General features: G+C 50.1%; 1 protein-coding gene across 5 annotated transcripts in view; it reads left to right on the top strand.

The window, feature by feature from the left end:
• The window catches only part of INSR (insulin receptor), a 139,711-nt gene that overhangs the window by 114,335 nt on the left and 10,386 nt on the right, over nt 1-14,990 (top strand). For 3 of the 5 annotated variants that reach the window (XM_053219932.1, XM_027050113.2, XM_027050115.2), the window contains 4 exons: nt 6,377-6,536; nt 10,745-10,847; nt 12,352-12,419; nt 14,414-14,658. In XM_053219932.1, coding sequence (XP_053075907.1) covers nt 6,377-6,536; nt 10,745-10,847; nt 12,352-12,419; nt 14,414-14,658 — 576 coding nt within the window. The remainder of the gene's footprint in view (nt 1-6,376; nt 6,537-10,744; nt 10,848-12,351; nt 12,420-14,413; nt 14,659-14,990) is intronic. The other 2 variants (XM_027050116.2, XM_027050114.2) reach the window with 1 other exon arrangement.

The raw sequence follows: 14,990 nt of genomic DNA, 5'->3' as shown, positions 1-14,990 counted from the left end.
AGGTGCCCCACCCCCTTCTTCTTCTTAAATTTTAGCCCAAGGCTTCTCCTATTCGATGCTTTGTCGTTAGGACTCAAAGCCTTGAGTTATAGCTTTCCAGGGAGGTGGGATAGAAATGCCAGTCTACAAACTCATTTATTTCCTCAGTCTCTCACATTGCTTTTTCAGCTCTGTCCTTCAAGGGGACAGGAGACCCGTTTCACTTTAGACAGAGTTACCTGAGACTGGGGAGAAATCACGCCGAACCTTAATAAGTAACTTTTTGTTTACACCCAGACACCGGGCAGGGTGATGGGTGACCGCACAAGATGTGGAATCTCAGGAGATCAAAAAAGTAGCCAAGGATTCGCTGCGTGTCCTGCACATATTAAGCGCTTTACACACAGGCGTGTCTCATTTATCATAGTTTATCACGTCTGAGACAGGATTAGGCAACCCCGTTATTTTTGTGGGCTGCTGAAAAAGAAAAAGATGCTGCCGGGTCTCATTGTAAGTTGGTGCGGCTTCTCAGACGCATCCCCATTTCAGACATGTCAAACGCATGTAATACCGTGCCTCTCAAGACCCGTGAAACAGTGGGCCGGAATTGGCCAGCCCCTGCTCTAAGCCACGCCTGTAATACCGTGGGGGTAGATCTGTGTCCCCAGAAGGGCTCGGGGGCTGCTCCTGCTGGGAGATGCCCTGGCTGGGGCTTGCCTCTGACCGGGGACAGTTCTTCCCTTTACCGTGTGTCTTCAGAGAAATCACGTCACCTCCCTGGCTTTGACTGAGCCCTTCCCCTGTCCCAGACATTGCGCTGAGTCCTTTGCAATCATCCATTCAAACTGCACGGTGACCCGGCCAGGTGGGATCCGTTAGTGTCTCCGCTTACGGCCAGAAGCGTGGACAGCGGAGCAGCCAGTGGAGTTGGTCAGGGTCACACGTGCAGCACTTAAATCCAGACTGTTGGGCTCTGGAGTCAACCGTCTACAGTTGAGGACAACCACTTAGGTCAGAGGTCATTTTCTTTCCTTCATCTTTTTTTTTTTTTTTTTAATGGAGAAATGTTAAAATTTATTATCATTTTTTAAATCTAATTTATTGTCAAATTGGCTAACATGCAGGGTGCATACCGTGTGCTCTTGGTTTCGGGAGTAGATTCCCGTGGTTCATCGCTTACGTACAACACGCAGTGCTCATCCTGACAAGTGCCCTCCTCAATGCCCACCACCCATTCCCCTCTTCCCCGCCTCCCCATCAACCCTCAGTTTGTTCTTTATATTGAAAAGTCTCTTACGGGGTGCCTGGGTGGCTCAGTCGGTTGGGCGGCTGACTTCGGCTCAGGTCATGATCTCACGGTCCCTGAGTTCGGGCCCCATGTCGGGCTCTGTGCTGACAGCTCAGAGCCTGGAGCCTGTTTCAGATTCTGCGTCTCCCCTCTCTCTCTGCCCCTAACCCACTCGCATTCTGTCTCTGTCTCTCAAAAATAATAAAATAGGTAAACATTATTAAAAAAAAAAAAAAGAAAAAAAAAAGAAATATCAGTTCAAGTGAAAAAAAAATAATAAAAATAAAAGTCTCTTACGGTTTGCTTCCCTCTCTGTTTGGAACTATTTTTTCCCCTCCCCCTCCCCCATGGTCTTCTGTTAAGTGTCTCAAGTTCTACATATGAGTGAAAACATACGATCTCTATCTTTTTCTAACTGACTTATTTCACGTAGCATCACACCCTCCAATTCAATGGCCAGACAGTATTTTTAGTTTTGGGAGCCGTAACGTCAGGCATGGGCATGAAGGTTGTTTTTGTTTTTGTTTTTTTTTCTTCTTTTTTTTCCTTTTCAAAAAATTTTTTTATAACAGCTTTACTGTGTTCCGGTCACATACCTTAAAATACATCCATTTAAGAGCTACAAGTCAATGGCGGGTTTTTGAAAGGATTTTTTAGGTTTTTAAGTAATCTGTACATCTACACCCAGCATGGGGCTCAGACTTACACCCCGAAATCAAGAGTCTCACACTTTGCTGACTGGGCCCACCAGGGTCCCCTACAATTCGGTGGTTTTTAGTAGTTCACAGAGTTGTACAGCCATCATCATGACGCATTTCAGAGTATTTTCATCACCCTAAAAAGACCCTCCCCTCCTCCCCCTCCCCAATATTCCCTGCCTCCCCTCCAGCCTGTTCTCTGCTTTCTGTTTCTGTGAATTTGCCTGTTCTGGGTACTTCCTATAAATGAATCATAGCATATATGGCCTTTTGTTACTGGTTTCAGATAGATGGACCACATTTTGTTATTCACTCATCTGTAGATGGACATTTGGGTTGTTTCCACCATATGGCCATTGTGAATAATGTTGGTCAGAACACTGATGTGCAAGTTTTTGTGTGGACGTATGGTTTCCGTTCTCTTGGGTGCATCTCAAGGGATGGGTTCTGTGCTAACTCTGCATTTAACTTAACATTTTTGTATGTTTATTTTTGAGAGCGAGACAGACAGAACAACAAGTGGGGAAGGGGCAGAGAGAGAGAGAGAGAGAGAGAGAATCCAAAGCAGGCTGCAGGTTCCGAGCTGTCTGCACAGAGCCCGACATGGGGCTCGAACCCACAAACCGTGAGATCATGACCTGAGCCAGAGTCAGACGCTCAGCTGCCTGAGCCACCCAGGCGCCCGTGTCTGCATTTAACTTTCATTTTTATTTTTATTTTTTTTTAATTTTTTTTTTCAACTTTTTCATTTATTTTTGGGACAGAGAGAGACAGAGCATGAACGGGGGAGGGGCAGAGAGAGAGGGAGACACAGAATCGGAAACAGGCTCCAGGCTCTGAGCCATCAGCCCAGAGCCTGACGCGGGGCTCGAATCACGGACCGCGAGATCGTGACCTGGCTGAAGTCGGACGCTTAACCGACTGCGCCACCCAGGCGCCCCTGCATTTAACTTTTAAAGGAAATGCCCACTCTTTCCCAAAGGGGCTGCACCATTTTCTATCCCCATCAGTAGTGTCTGAGGGTTCCAGTTTCTCCACATTGGTGGCCAACACTTGTTCTGGGCTATCTTTCGGAGAAGAGCCATGCTGGTGCGTGTGAATGGTATCTCACTGTGGTCGCGATTTGCGTTTTCTTGCATGGCTCATTTGGGCCTGAGTTTGTGTTCTTCCCCGAACCCATGGGGCTCTTCCGCTTGGGGCAGCTGCAGGCAGTTAGGGTCAGTCCTGGAACCGGGGTGGGGTTGAGGGTGGGAGACAAGAGCCCCTCAAGAGGGAGGTGCGGCTTCCCAAGGAAGTTGGGGACGTTGCTGGCAGCGAGGAAGAGAATGTGGATTCTGTGCAGTGAGCAAGATATCTGCAACGCAGTCCCTCCTTGATTTTCTTCTTGCTGCTCTGACTCTTCGCATTTGCCTGGAGTTTACCTACATTAAACTAGGAAGCCCTTGGTCCTGGGTAAACTGAGGCAGTCGGTTACCCTGTTGGCATTGGACCTAACCCTAAATTCTCCCAGCTTCTTGTGGCTGGACCGCCTCCCCTGTTCCTGGAGCCCAGCAGTCACCAGTAGGAATCCGCACTGCGAATCCCCACCAGAGCCTCTGCCCCACATGGCCCCACACCAATCCCAGACGAATTAGCCCCATTTGCCCTTTATGGGAACAGAGAGACGGGGAAAAATAAGAGAGACTGAGAGATTACAACCATCTTTTAAAAAACCTTTTTAGGGGTGCCTGGGTGGCTCAGTGGGTTAAGCGTCTGACTTTGGCTTAGGTCGTGATCTCACAGTTTGGGTTTGAGCCCCGCGTTGGGCTCTGTGCTGACAGCTCAGAGCCTGGAGGCTGCTTCGGATTCTATGTCTCCCTCTCTCTCTGCCCCCGCCTCCCCTGCTCATACACACTCTCTCTCTCTCTCTCTCTCTCTCTCTCAAAAATAAATAAACATTAAAAAAAATACAAAAACCTTTTCATAGACAAGATGGTGGATTATCTCCAACATTTTCCCTTATTACCTTGCATTGCTTTAATAAAGTGAGAAAATACAGGGCGCCTGGGTGGCTCAGTCGGTTAAGCGTCCAACTTCGGCTCAGGTCATGATCTCACGGTTTGTGAGTTTGAGCCCCGCGTCGGGCTCTGTGCTGACACCTCGGAGCCTGGAGCCTCCTTCGGATTCTGTGTCTGCCTCTCTCTCTGCCCCTCCCCTGCTCATGCTCTGTCTCTCTCTCAAAAATAAATAAATGTTTTAAAAAAAATCAAGTGAGAAAATAATGTAAAACTTTTTTTTTTTTTTTTTTTTTTTTTTAAACACCATCTATACTGTTATGGTATGATTTTGCCAGTCCTGCAAAATTCTCTCCGGCATTTGGTGGGAGGTCATTTTCTTTTTTCTTTTTTGTTTTTTGGGGGATTTTTTTGTATTTGCTAGTTGAATAGCTGACATCACCCCCAGCTGCATCATTCTTGAATCTCTGTCTCCTTGGGCCTTGAATCCAAGTCATTCACCCTCTTACCGTGTCCCCTCTCCGCCCCAGGAGACCCTGGCCCCAAGGACCACCCCTGCCAGGGAGGAGCATGGATTTTTCATGGTGGCGGGCTCCTTCCTTTGCGTCAGTATCTTTCAGTTTTGAGCTTTTCTTCTTGTTCGCACAGACTTTTACGTCATTGGCTTCTTTGCTCTTTATCAGGTTTTTGTGTCCTGTCTCGCTTTTTGTTTTTGTTTCTTGGTGTCTGTGGAGACAGCTGCCTGAAGCTTCTGGTTCCTTCCAGCACACCCCTTGCAGTGCCTGGGGTCCGTGGCCGGTCGTGGAGGATGCATTTCCCCTTTGTCCTGGATAGCAGCTACCTTTGGTTTCTATATTTGCTTATTTGTCCCTTTCTACTTGGTGACTCATCCTACTTGGAAGAACCTTTGGACCAGAGCCCCCGCCCCTGCCGCCAGCCTGATCCGGCCCGATCTGTTTTCTTGCTGTTATTGTCACATGATAAGCACGGGGGTTTTTACATTTCTTTCTCTCCCCGCTAAAATTTTCCAGTCCAGCTCTCTGCATGCACTATGAACTTGGAGCTGTTTTGGAAAGTTTTTCATATTTGGCCCGATGCGTGCAGGTTTCATGGTCTCATTTTCCCAGGGAGCCTCGTGCCTCTCCCAGTAAGCTTGGGGTTGATCTCTGTTTATGTGGTTATCACTGGGGTGTGTATGCTTTACTTACCTCCTCTCTGTTTTCAGAGATTTGGGTAGATCCCAACTCTTTTAGTAATGGTACAATGAATCAAATCAAATCAAATCAAAAGGCTGCACCCTGGGAAGGAAGGAGCTTTAAAATTTGTCCTTAAGACATTAAGCCCACGCATGTGTTTGGTTCTGAGACCAGGGGGTGTAGGGCAAAGCCTGAAATTCGATTTAGGTGATGTAGGTGTTTTCTTTCCTGGCCCTCTCGGACTTTCTGGAGGCCTGGTGACAACGTCCCACGGTGGTTTTGTAGAGTTTGGGAGCCGGATGGTTCTGGATTGAAGGACTGGTCCTGCCACTTACCAGCCACGAGATCTCCCCCCCCTCCCCACAGCATTTTGTCTCTTCAACCAGGGGTCGGCCCACTATGTTTGTACGCCTGTTTGTACAGCCCGAGATCAAAGAATCACTTTCACGTCTTAAGATGGTTGGGGAAAACAATTCCAAACATCGAGAGAAGAGTAACGTCATGACGCGTGTCCACTTAACGTGGAGTCCGGCATTCAGCGTCCACCAGGCTCCGTGGGCACGCAGCCACGCCTGTCTGTGGACGGACGCGAACTGATTTGGGAGCGGTCCCCGGCTGCTGAGTTGAGTGGGTCACAGTGAGTGGCCACTTGAGGCCATACACATTGACCGTCTGGCCCTTTATAGCCGAAGTTTGCCGACCTCTGCCCCGAAGCCTCTGTTTCCTGTCTGTAACAAGAGGCTAAGCCCTGGTGGGGTAAGAAGGAAATGACACGATCCAGGTCAAATGCTTGGCTTGTGGCTCAGGAAGGGTCATCAGTAACGATAGCTTCTGTGTCTGCTTCCTTATCCCAAGAACTGGGGCGCTGAGATTCCGAGGTTCCTAATGTCGCTCACGCGTGTTGCCCAGTGATTGTTCCTTACTCCCTGTGTGTCATCTCTTTTTTTCTTTAAGTTCATTTTTATTTATTTTGAGAGAAAGAGAGAGACAGAGAGAGACAGAGAGAGAGCGAGCAGGGGAGGGGCCGAGAGAGAGGGAGACAGAATCCCAAGCAGGCGCCGTGCTGTCCGTGCAGAGCCCGACGCGGGGCTCGAACTCACGAACCGTGAGATCCTTAACCGACTGAGCCACCCAGGCGCCCCTCCTCTGTGTCATTTCTGACATTCCTGCCAGGGGATGGACACCCCCCACACCTGCCCTCTCTCCTCCCCTGTCTTCTAGGAGCTGCACCTCTGTGTCTCCCGTAGACACTTTGCTCTGGAGCGGGGCTGCAGGCTGCGAGGGCTGCCACCGGGGAATTACAGTGTGCGAGTTCGGGCCACCTCCCTGGCGGGCAACGGCTCCTGGACAGAAGCCACTTATTTCTATGTGACAGACTATTGTAAGTGTGCACGGCAACTCTGGCTGGGTCTGCTCTGGGGAACGTCTCAGAGGATGGTCGGGGAAGTGGCTACACCTGCCGGCCCTGGACTTGACCTCTGGGTCTGTCGGCTGCTACTGTGTGACCTGGGAAGGGTGCTTGCCCTCTCTGAGCCTGCACTTCCTCATCTGACCGTGGGATAATAAGAGGATCCCCCTGGAAACAAAAGGAGGTTTCAGTGGCATTATGAATGCCAAGTGGCTGGCACAGGGCATGTCTGATTAACACATTAGCTCCTGTTACTAGGGTCTCAGTTTTTGTTTCTAATGTTTATTTACTTTTGAGAGAGAGAGACAGAGTGTGAGCAGAGGAGGGGCAGAGAGAGAGGGAGACACAGAATCCGAAGCAGGTTCCAGGTTCCGAGCTGGCAGCATGGAGCCCGACACAGGGCTCAAACCCATGAACCATGAGATCATGACCTGAGCTGCAGTCGGATGCTTAACCGACTGAGCCACCCAGGCGCCCCTCAGTATTTGTTTCTAGATGGGCTGTGTCCTCCAGGGGAGGATGGGGGAACTCACCTACTTGGTCTCAGATGTGCTCTTGATGTACAGGCAGTAAGTGCTGCCCCTGGGTGAGCACAGTAAGGTGGGAGGGTGGGGAAGGCTGAGCTGATCGGGGAAGGCTTCCTGGAGGTGGTGACATCTTGACCAAGACCTGGAAGAATGTACAAGTGGGAACAAAAGAGGAAGGTTATCCTGAGATGCATGGCAGGAGCCCAGACACTTGAATGAGTGAACAAACAAATAACTTGGAAGGAGGGGAGATTCTAGTCCAGGAGGAGCGGGAGCTTGGGTGGGAGGAGTGAGACAAGCCTTCTGCTTGGCTGGCTGGATTCTCACACCCCAGGCATGGTGGACTTCGGAGAGTGGGAAGGCTCTGGCCGGGGTCAGAGCGGGGAGAAGCATCCTGACCCCAGCTGGGAGGGCTACACGGTGAATCTGATGCTGCCTGGTAGAGTTCACAGAGACCCTGCCGGCTTAGGAGCAGGGTTCCCAGCAAGACTGCCCTCCCTTCCAAAGCCAGATGCAAGTTGGGGGTTCTCCAAGCCCCCCACGCTCCTGACCAACTGGCAACAAACTCAGAGCTTCCCATGGCCCCCCCCCCAGATTCAATCATCTGCTGGATCAGCTCACAGAACTCAGGCAAGTGCCATCTTACAAGGACGGTTTTCTTATAAAGGCTGTAGGTGAGGACCACACAAATGAAGAGACACGTAGGGGAGGGTCCAGGACACTGAGCTGTGTCTCCTCCCCCTGGAATCAGGACGTGTTGCATCACCCTCCTGGCATGTGGCTGTCTTCACAGCCAGGAAGCTCCTCTGAGCTAAGGTGCTGAGAGTTGCATTACGCAGGCGGTACCAATCGCATCGTTGGTTGTGTGATAGAAGTCCTTCCCCGGCCCCTCCGTACTCTGGAGGTCAGGCTGGCTCAAGTCCCAGCCTTCTGATCACATGCTTGGTCTGCTGGTGACCAACCCCAGTCCTGGGTCAGCCCATCTCGTAGCATAAGCTCAGGTATGTTCCCAGGGGCTCGTCAATAACAAAGACACTTCCTGTTACCCAGGTCAGCTCAAGGATTTGGGGTCTCTCTCTTAAGAACCAGGGATGCCATGAATAAAGTTCCAAGGAAAATATCAAAGTGGGAAAAACATTGGTAACATCATTGACAAAGAGTTACTATCAAATGAATATCCATATAGTATATGAGTAATACACACACACACACACACACACACACACAAGAATATGCAAAGAACATAAATAGCCAATTTAAAAAGAAATAGAAAAGATAGAAGATATAAGGAAAAAAGTCCAACCTCAAAACCACACCCCCCCCCAAGAGCAAATTAAAACAAAACGTAATTTTTAACTTATCAAATTGGTAAGGCTTTTTGTTTCTGGGTTGTTAAAAATACAAATATATATTTTTAAATATAAACATATTATACATATATAAATATAAATATGTAAATATATTTTGATATGAATATATATATTTTTTAATTTCAATTTTAGTTAACATGCAGTGCGATATTGGTTTCAGGGGTAGAATTCAGTGATTCATCATTTCCATACAACACCCAGTGCTCAGCACAACAAGTACCCTCCTCTGTTTTTTAATTATAGTGCTTAGCGTTGTCTGAGAGCAGACACATAGATGTTCTTTATTAATATGTTTCAAATATTTTGTTAAAGCTCTATTGGAGCCAACAGTTCTGGTTCTAGAAATTTATCCTGAGGAAATTATCAGGGATGTCCAAAAAAGATACATGTTCAAGGAAAGGTAGCCCAGCATTACTAGAGATAGCAAAAAGTCTGGAGAGTTACATGACTAACACAGTAGATTACTTAAAAAGGATTTTTTTCTCCCTCCTTTCCTCCTAACTTCCTTTTCTCTTCCTTTCTCTCTTTTCTTTTTTCTTTCTTTCTTCCCTTCTTTTTTCTCTTCCTTCCTTCCTTCCTTCCTCTCCTTTCCTTCCTTCCTTTTCTTTCTTTCTTTCTTTCTTTCTTTCTTTCTTTCTTTCTTTCTTTCTTTCTTTCTTTCTTTCTTTCTTAGTTTACTTATTTTGAGAGAGAGAGATAGAGATAGAGAATGCACAAGTGGGGGAGGGGCAGAGAGAAGGAAAGACAGAATCCCAAACAGGCTCTGCCCTATCAGCCCAGAGCCCGACACAGGGCTCGAACTCACGAACCCTAAGATCATGGCCTGAGCTGAGATCAGGAGGTGGACACTTAACTGACTGAGCCGCTCAGGCACCCTGAGTGATTTTTTATTTTATAACAAGCAAGCAAGGTGCAGATTTTAAGGAGGCGCTCACCCCCAGGGGCTGACCTTCCCCTTCTGTGACTCAGAGCAAGAGTTCTTAAATTTCCGTTTCTTCACCCTGGTTCCCGTGGCCACTGGAATCGGAGTGTGAGCCCGACCGTGGTGTCCAGGAAGCAGAGGTGGGGTTGGCGGGGTGCAGCCTGCCTCTCCCATTATGTCCTGAGACACTGTGAGTCCTGGCCACTTGGTGGCCTCCAGCTCCCCTGTTCCTAAGGAAAAAGGGACAGGAAGGAGGGACATGCAGACCTTCACCTGCATGTGACCAGTAGGTGTCCATCTCTCATGGCCCGTTCGGCCACCAGATATTCATGGAGACTTTCTGTGGCCAGGAGCTGTGGGAGGGGGGATGAGGCAGTTCGCTGCCAATTCAGGGAGGGGTACAGGAAGACAGGATGCCTCAGGGCAGCGCTGGCCGCCGAAGGCAGTGTGGAGTAGTGGTCAAGAACTCACTCAGATCGCCCGGGTTGAAATCCCTGCTCCGCCGTGGATCGGCTCTGGGACTTGGGGCAAGACCCGCCTCCAGTCTCTGAGCCTCTTTTCCCGATCTGTTAACTGGCCTCAGTCACGGCACCTCCCACTTTGGCTTATGTGACAATTAAATAAAAACACTGGTGCAAAGCTCTTCAAATAGCGCCGGGTACTTTTAGTAAGTGTTCAGTAAACCGCTGTGGATGTTGAAGAGCCCAGGGACCGGGTTCCCTCCCTGATTCCTTAGAACCCATTTTCCTCCTCGGCTCGGGAGAGTCTGAATACATGGGCGTGTTTATAATTGCAGACAACTGGGCCTCACGTGCAAATTTAACAGAACGTTTCTTCGGTCGATTTAAAAGGATATTTTGGGCAAGACCCCCTAGCACACACAGGGCACTTCCTGGTGAAATCTTCATCTGCCGGAGGTGCTGTTGGGATTAAAATAGGCTATTTAACTTGTGGGGCAAATTAAAATTTCATTTCTGTAAAATGAAAACGCAAGACCGTTTGCTTACAAATTAAGACTTTCAAGATGGCGACAGCAGAGTGTTAAGGAGCAGGGCCCTTCCAAGTGTGGGGACTTGGGTGATGGCCAGGCTTACGTGCCTGTGAAGCTGGCCCTGGGCTGGGGGGGAGGGAGAAGGCAGTGGGCAGTGGTCTGGAGGTCAGGGCCTCTGAGCCCACTGCCCAGCCCCATGGAGCCAACTGGTGATTCAAGATGACTAGAAAAGAACGGCCCAGGAGACCGGCAGAGAGGCTTGGGGACAAGAGAGGGGGCAGGTGTGTGTGGCCCGCCATCACAGGCAAAGGTGTGATTTGTGATGTGAATACATTTTGGTGCGAAACATATGTTTTCTTACTCTATTTCAGTAGATGTCCCATCGAACATTGCAAAAATTATCATCGGGCCTCTCATCTTTGTCTTTCTCTTCAGTGTTGTGATTGGAAGTATTTATCTATTCCTGAGAAAGAGGTGGGTACAATGGTGTGATGGTAAATGGTTAAAAACTAGCTCTCCAGAAAAGAAAGTGTGCCTAGATACAGAGAGAGCTGTATCTAAGTTTATTATAAGTTTTACTGTCATAGGGATGTGCATAGCATGCAATTTACAGGCAGTGATCATAACACAATATACATTGCTTGTTACCATAAATTCCCTCTAGCTGGTTGATTCTCACCGAATGTTTTGGTTGATTTTTTCCCCCTGAACCTTTGTATCTATAGCCAACCTATGGTTGCAAGTGATGAATGAGTATAGTTCCAACCTGGATGTTGGTTGATATTTTGTTTTCATTTAAGAGTAAGGTAGGGGCGCCTGGGTGGCTCAGTCGGTTAGGCGGCCGACTTCGGTTCAGGTCACGATCTCGCTGTCCGTGAGTTCGAGCCCCGCGTCGGGCTCTGTGCTGACAGCTCAGAGCCTGGAGCCTGTTTCGGATTCTGTGTCTCCCTCTCTCTAACCCTCCCCGGTTCATGCTCTGTCTCTGTCTCAAAAACAAATAAACGTTAAAAAAAAAAAATTAAAAAAAAAAAGAGTAAGGTAAAAATGAAATAAGGTGTATGGGTTCAATGAACAAGTGACTTCAGTCAATCAGGTAATAATTCATAAATACAGAAGAACATTTTCTTAAGTTTTTTTTTTCCTGTTTGCAATATCATGACTGTGGAGATGACAGACTTTTTTTTTTTTAATTTTAATTTTTAAATGTTCATTTATTTTTGAGAGAGACAGAGAGCTGGGGAGGGGCAGAGAGAGAGAGAGGGAGACACAGAATCCAAAGCAGTCTTCTGGCTCTGAGCTGTCAGCACAGAGCCTGACACGGAGCTTGAACTCACGAACCGAGAGAGGTCACGACCTGAGCTGAAGTCGGATGCTCAACCGACTGAGCCACCCAGGCGCCCCAGCGCTGACAGACTTTGAAGCTTAATCTGCATTGGTAACATTTTTGCCATCACTTTCTTAAGCCTGCACAAACAACAGAACAATAGATCAAGTCTTGGTTTGTATCATTCCTGTTTCTATCACGTAAATATTCCTACCGTGGCCAATTTCAAGCTGCAGACGGTCACGGATGACAGTAAGATAATGAGGAAATGGTGAGTTTGCTTTTGATATCATTTTATTTCATTGTAAACCTGTGCCCTGTAACTTTAAATGATGGCTGTATTAACAACCTGCTCTCACGTTTCCTGAAAATGTAACACTTGTTTCTCGTGAGCTGGGTTGAGAACAGCAAGGGGTGAGTGGCTCTTGGGTGTCCCGTGGACACCCATGAGTTACAGCTGATGGTTCCATGTTGATGCACTTCAGTAGCCATCTGATGGGCTTCCGTTCATAACCCCAGACTGCATCCAGGATTATTACGCTGATGCTGCTGGTAAGGGTTGCTGTTTGCACTGGGGAGCTCGTAACCCCCTTGCGAGTGACCCAGGGCCTCGTCAGAATACCAAGCTGGAATGTCTTCCTTTTGCCCTTCCAGGCAGCCGGATGGCCCACTGGGGCCGCTGTATGCTTCTTCAAACCCTGAGTACCTCAGTGCCAGTGATGGTGAGTACCGTCCCCTGACCTCTGGGTGGCCGGAATCCTGCCTTGCAGTGCCCTTTCCCATTACTGTCCAGTGGAAGTCGGGGGTTGATACCCTGGGAGGCTGAGATGAGCCCTCTCGCTCACTGGAGACCTGTCCCTGGCTGCGGAGACCCCGTTGCTGGGAGCAGCTGGACACCTGCTGTCTGGCGCCTGTTGGATGGGCTGATCTAGCAGGGCTGGGAGGCTGAGAATCTGGTGCCCCAGCTGTGGGGTTGTGGCATCTGCGGCCTGTGCCCGAGACCGCGCCGAGGGTCAGAGCCAGAGAGCCATGTACGGACTTGCCGTCCAAACTGGCAGGTGGGAGTCGGAAGCCAGAGTGAGACATTGGGGGTTGGGGTGGGGAAGACAAGAATGAAGGATAAAATGGGGTGAACAGGAGGCTGTATGTGTGGCAGGGACACATCCGCTGTTGGTGGCACCTGAACACAGATGTGATGCTGATCTGGTAGTCACGTAGGACCGACACCTGTGTTTCCCGTGATTGTACCAAAGGGCATCGGGCAGCCCCTAGAGATGAGGCTTGCTTGTTCCATCAGAGGGGAAAGCATCTGCCGCAGGACAAGTTTCCAAAGTGCTTCATGCAGCAAACGGCAGAAAAAGTGACTTTCAAGGCATGAGTGTTGTCGATGATCCCAAGGATACGCCTTGGGATACAGGGGTGATGCTTTTAAGGATCCGCAGGATTTGTTTTAATCAGGTCTGATAAGACATGCACGGTCAGGGGGGGGGTGGCAGCACCGCACAGGGGAGCCCCGGGGTCGGGCAAGAGGCAGAGGGAGCATGGAAAGAACGCGGACAAGAACCGTTATTGTGGTTTCTTGGGGAGGCGTGGCAAGGCGGGGAAAGAATGAGGATTGGCTAGTTTGAATGATTTCCGTGGGTTCTGGGGTGTAGGGCCTGGCCCTGGGTGATCAGGGGAAGGGGATAGAGCCCAGAGGGTGCGGGCCTCACAGAGGGAGGGGTTATGGTTTGGGCTCTGGATTAGTTGTTTTGCATACAGAAGGTATACTCACTGGCAGGTCACTTACTGTCTCTAGGAACTGGCCACCCTGGGGAGGGGCAGCCCCTTTAGGGCCATCGAGGGCCTAGATGCCAAAGCATCACGACAGAGAAACTAGTGGTCATTCCAGGTGGAACTGTGCGGCGGGAACGGGAACGGGAGCGGGAGGGAACGAACGCGGGTGACGGCATTGTTACCGCACACCGGAGGTGGGGAAGCTGAACCTCGGGGCTGCCTCTCCACCCTACCGCCCTGCTTCCCTCCAGGAATGAAGTAATGGGTGTATTCAGCCTGTAACGGGTGCAGAGGACGCAGGAACCATTTCGGCTTTTCTTATGAGGTCTTTGTGCATTCATCTGCAAATCGTTGGCTGTGTAACAAACCACCCCAGCTTTAGTGACTTAAGACGACCTCCCTTTATTAGCACACAGTTTGGTGGGTCCGCCATCTGTGATCTGATCAGCTGGGCAAATCCTTTGATCTCATCCGGGCTCATTCACATGGCTGCAGGCTGCCTGGGGATCAGCTGGTGCTGGGTGGTCCTGGATGGGTTCATTCACATGCCAGTGGTTGGCAGGCGGAGTTGTCCCCATCCCCTTGGCCCTTTGCAGAGACCACAGCCTCCGACCCAGGAGGCTCTGAGATCAGACAGAAAGGATGATCTGGTGGCGGGGCTCTGAGATCAGACAGAAAGGATGTGGAGGCAGGCTCGGTGCGGCACTTACCGGCCAGGACCCTGGGCTGACAGTGGCTCCTTCCCAAGCCTCTGCTGTCCCCCCCTGTGAGGGCAGGGACCCACACCTGTCCTGTCCTCGGCTCTACGCTCGGTGCCTGGCACAGGTTCTGGACCACAGAAATCACTTAACGAATGTTTGCCAGGGGTGCTCAGGTGGGAGGTTGGCTGGGGGGCCCCCAGGGGTCTGTCAAGGATGCTGTGTAGATAAGTGAGGAGTAGTGTTTCCCTGCTCTGTGTATGTGCCGGACGAGTGGGAGGTGCCTCGGGAGAAGATCACTCTCCTGCGCGAGCTGGGGCAGGGCTCCTTCGGCATGGTGTACGAGGGCAATGCCAGGGACATCGTCAAGGGCGAGGCGGAGACCCGCGTGGCGGTGAAGACGGTCAACGAGTCCGCCAGTCTGCGAGAGAGGATCGAGTTTCTCAACGAGGCCTCAGTCATGAAGGGCTTCACCTGTCATCACGTGGTGAGTCCTTCGTTTGCCCCCGGAGCAGACAGAGGCTTCCTCTGGTGCCAGCTCCCCTGTCCCTCCTCCTCTTCCTCCTCCTGCACGGGGTGGGAGGACCCTAGGTGTGGACCCTGCCTGTCCCCCACTCTGCAGTATCCTCAAGGTGTGGGGGAGGGCCCCCCTCCTTCTCCCTCCTCTAATCTCATCCTCTCCCACCTTGCCTGGAGCCAGACTCGTCCCGTTGCTTTCCAGAATGTTGTCTCTTCCCTCTTCCTGGCTCCTTTATAACCCTTAAACACAGGAGTGTTCACCCCCATCCCTGCCCACCCTTTCCCACTTACCTTCTCCTG

This window comes from Acinonyx jubatus, chromosome A2 (genome assembly GCF_027475565.1).
Source record: "Acinonyx jubatus isolate Ajub_Pintada_27869175 chromosome A2, VMU_Ajub_asm_v1.0, whole genome shotgun sequence".
Taxonomy (NCBI): Eukaryota; Metazoa; Chordata; class Mammalia; order Carnivora; family Felidae; genus Acinonyx; species Acinonyx jubatus.
This window is presented reverse-complemented; position numbering and strand designations above follow the sequence as displayed.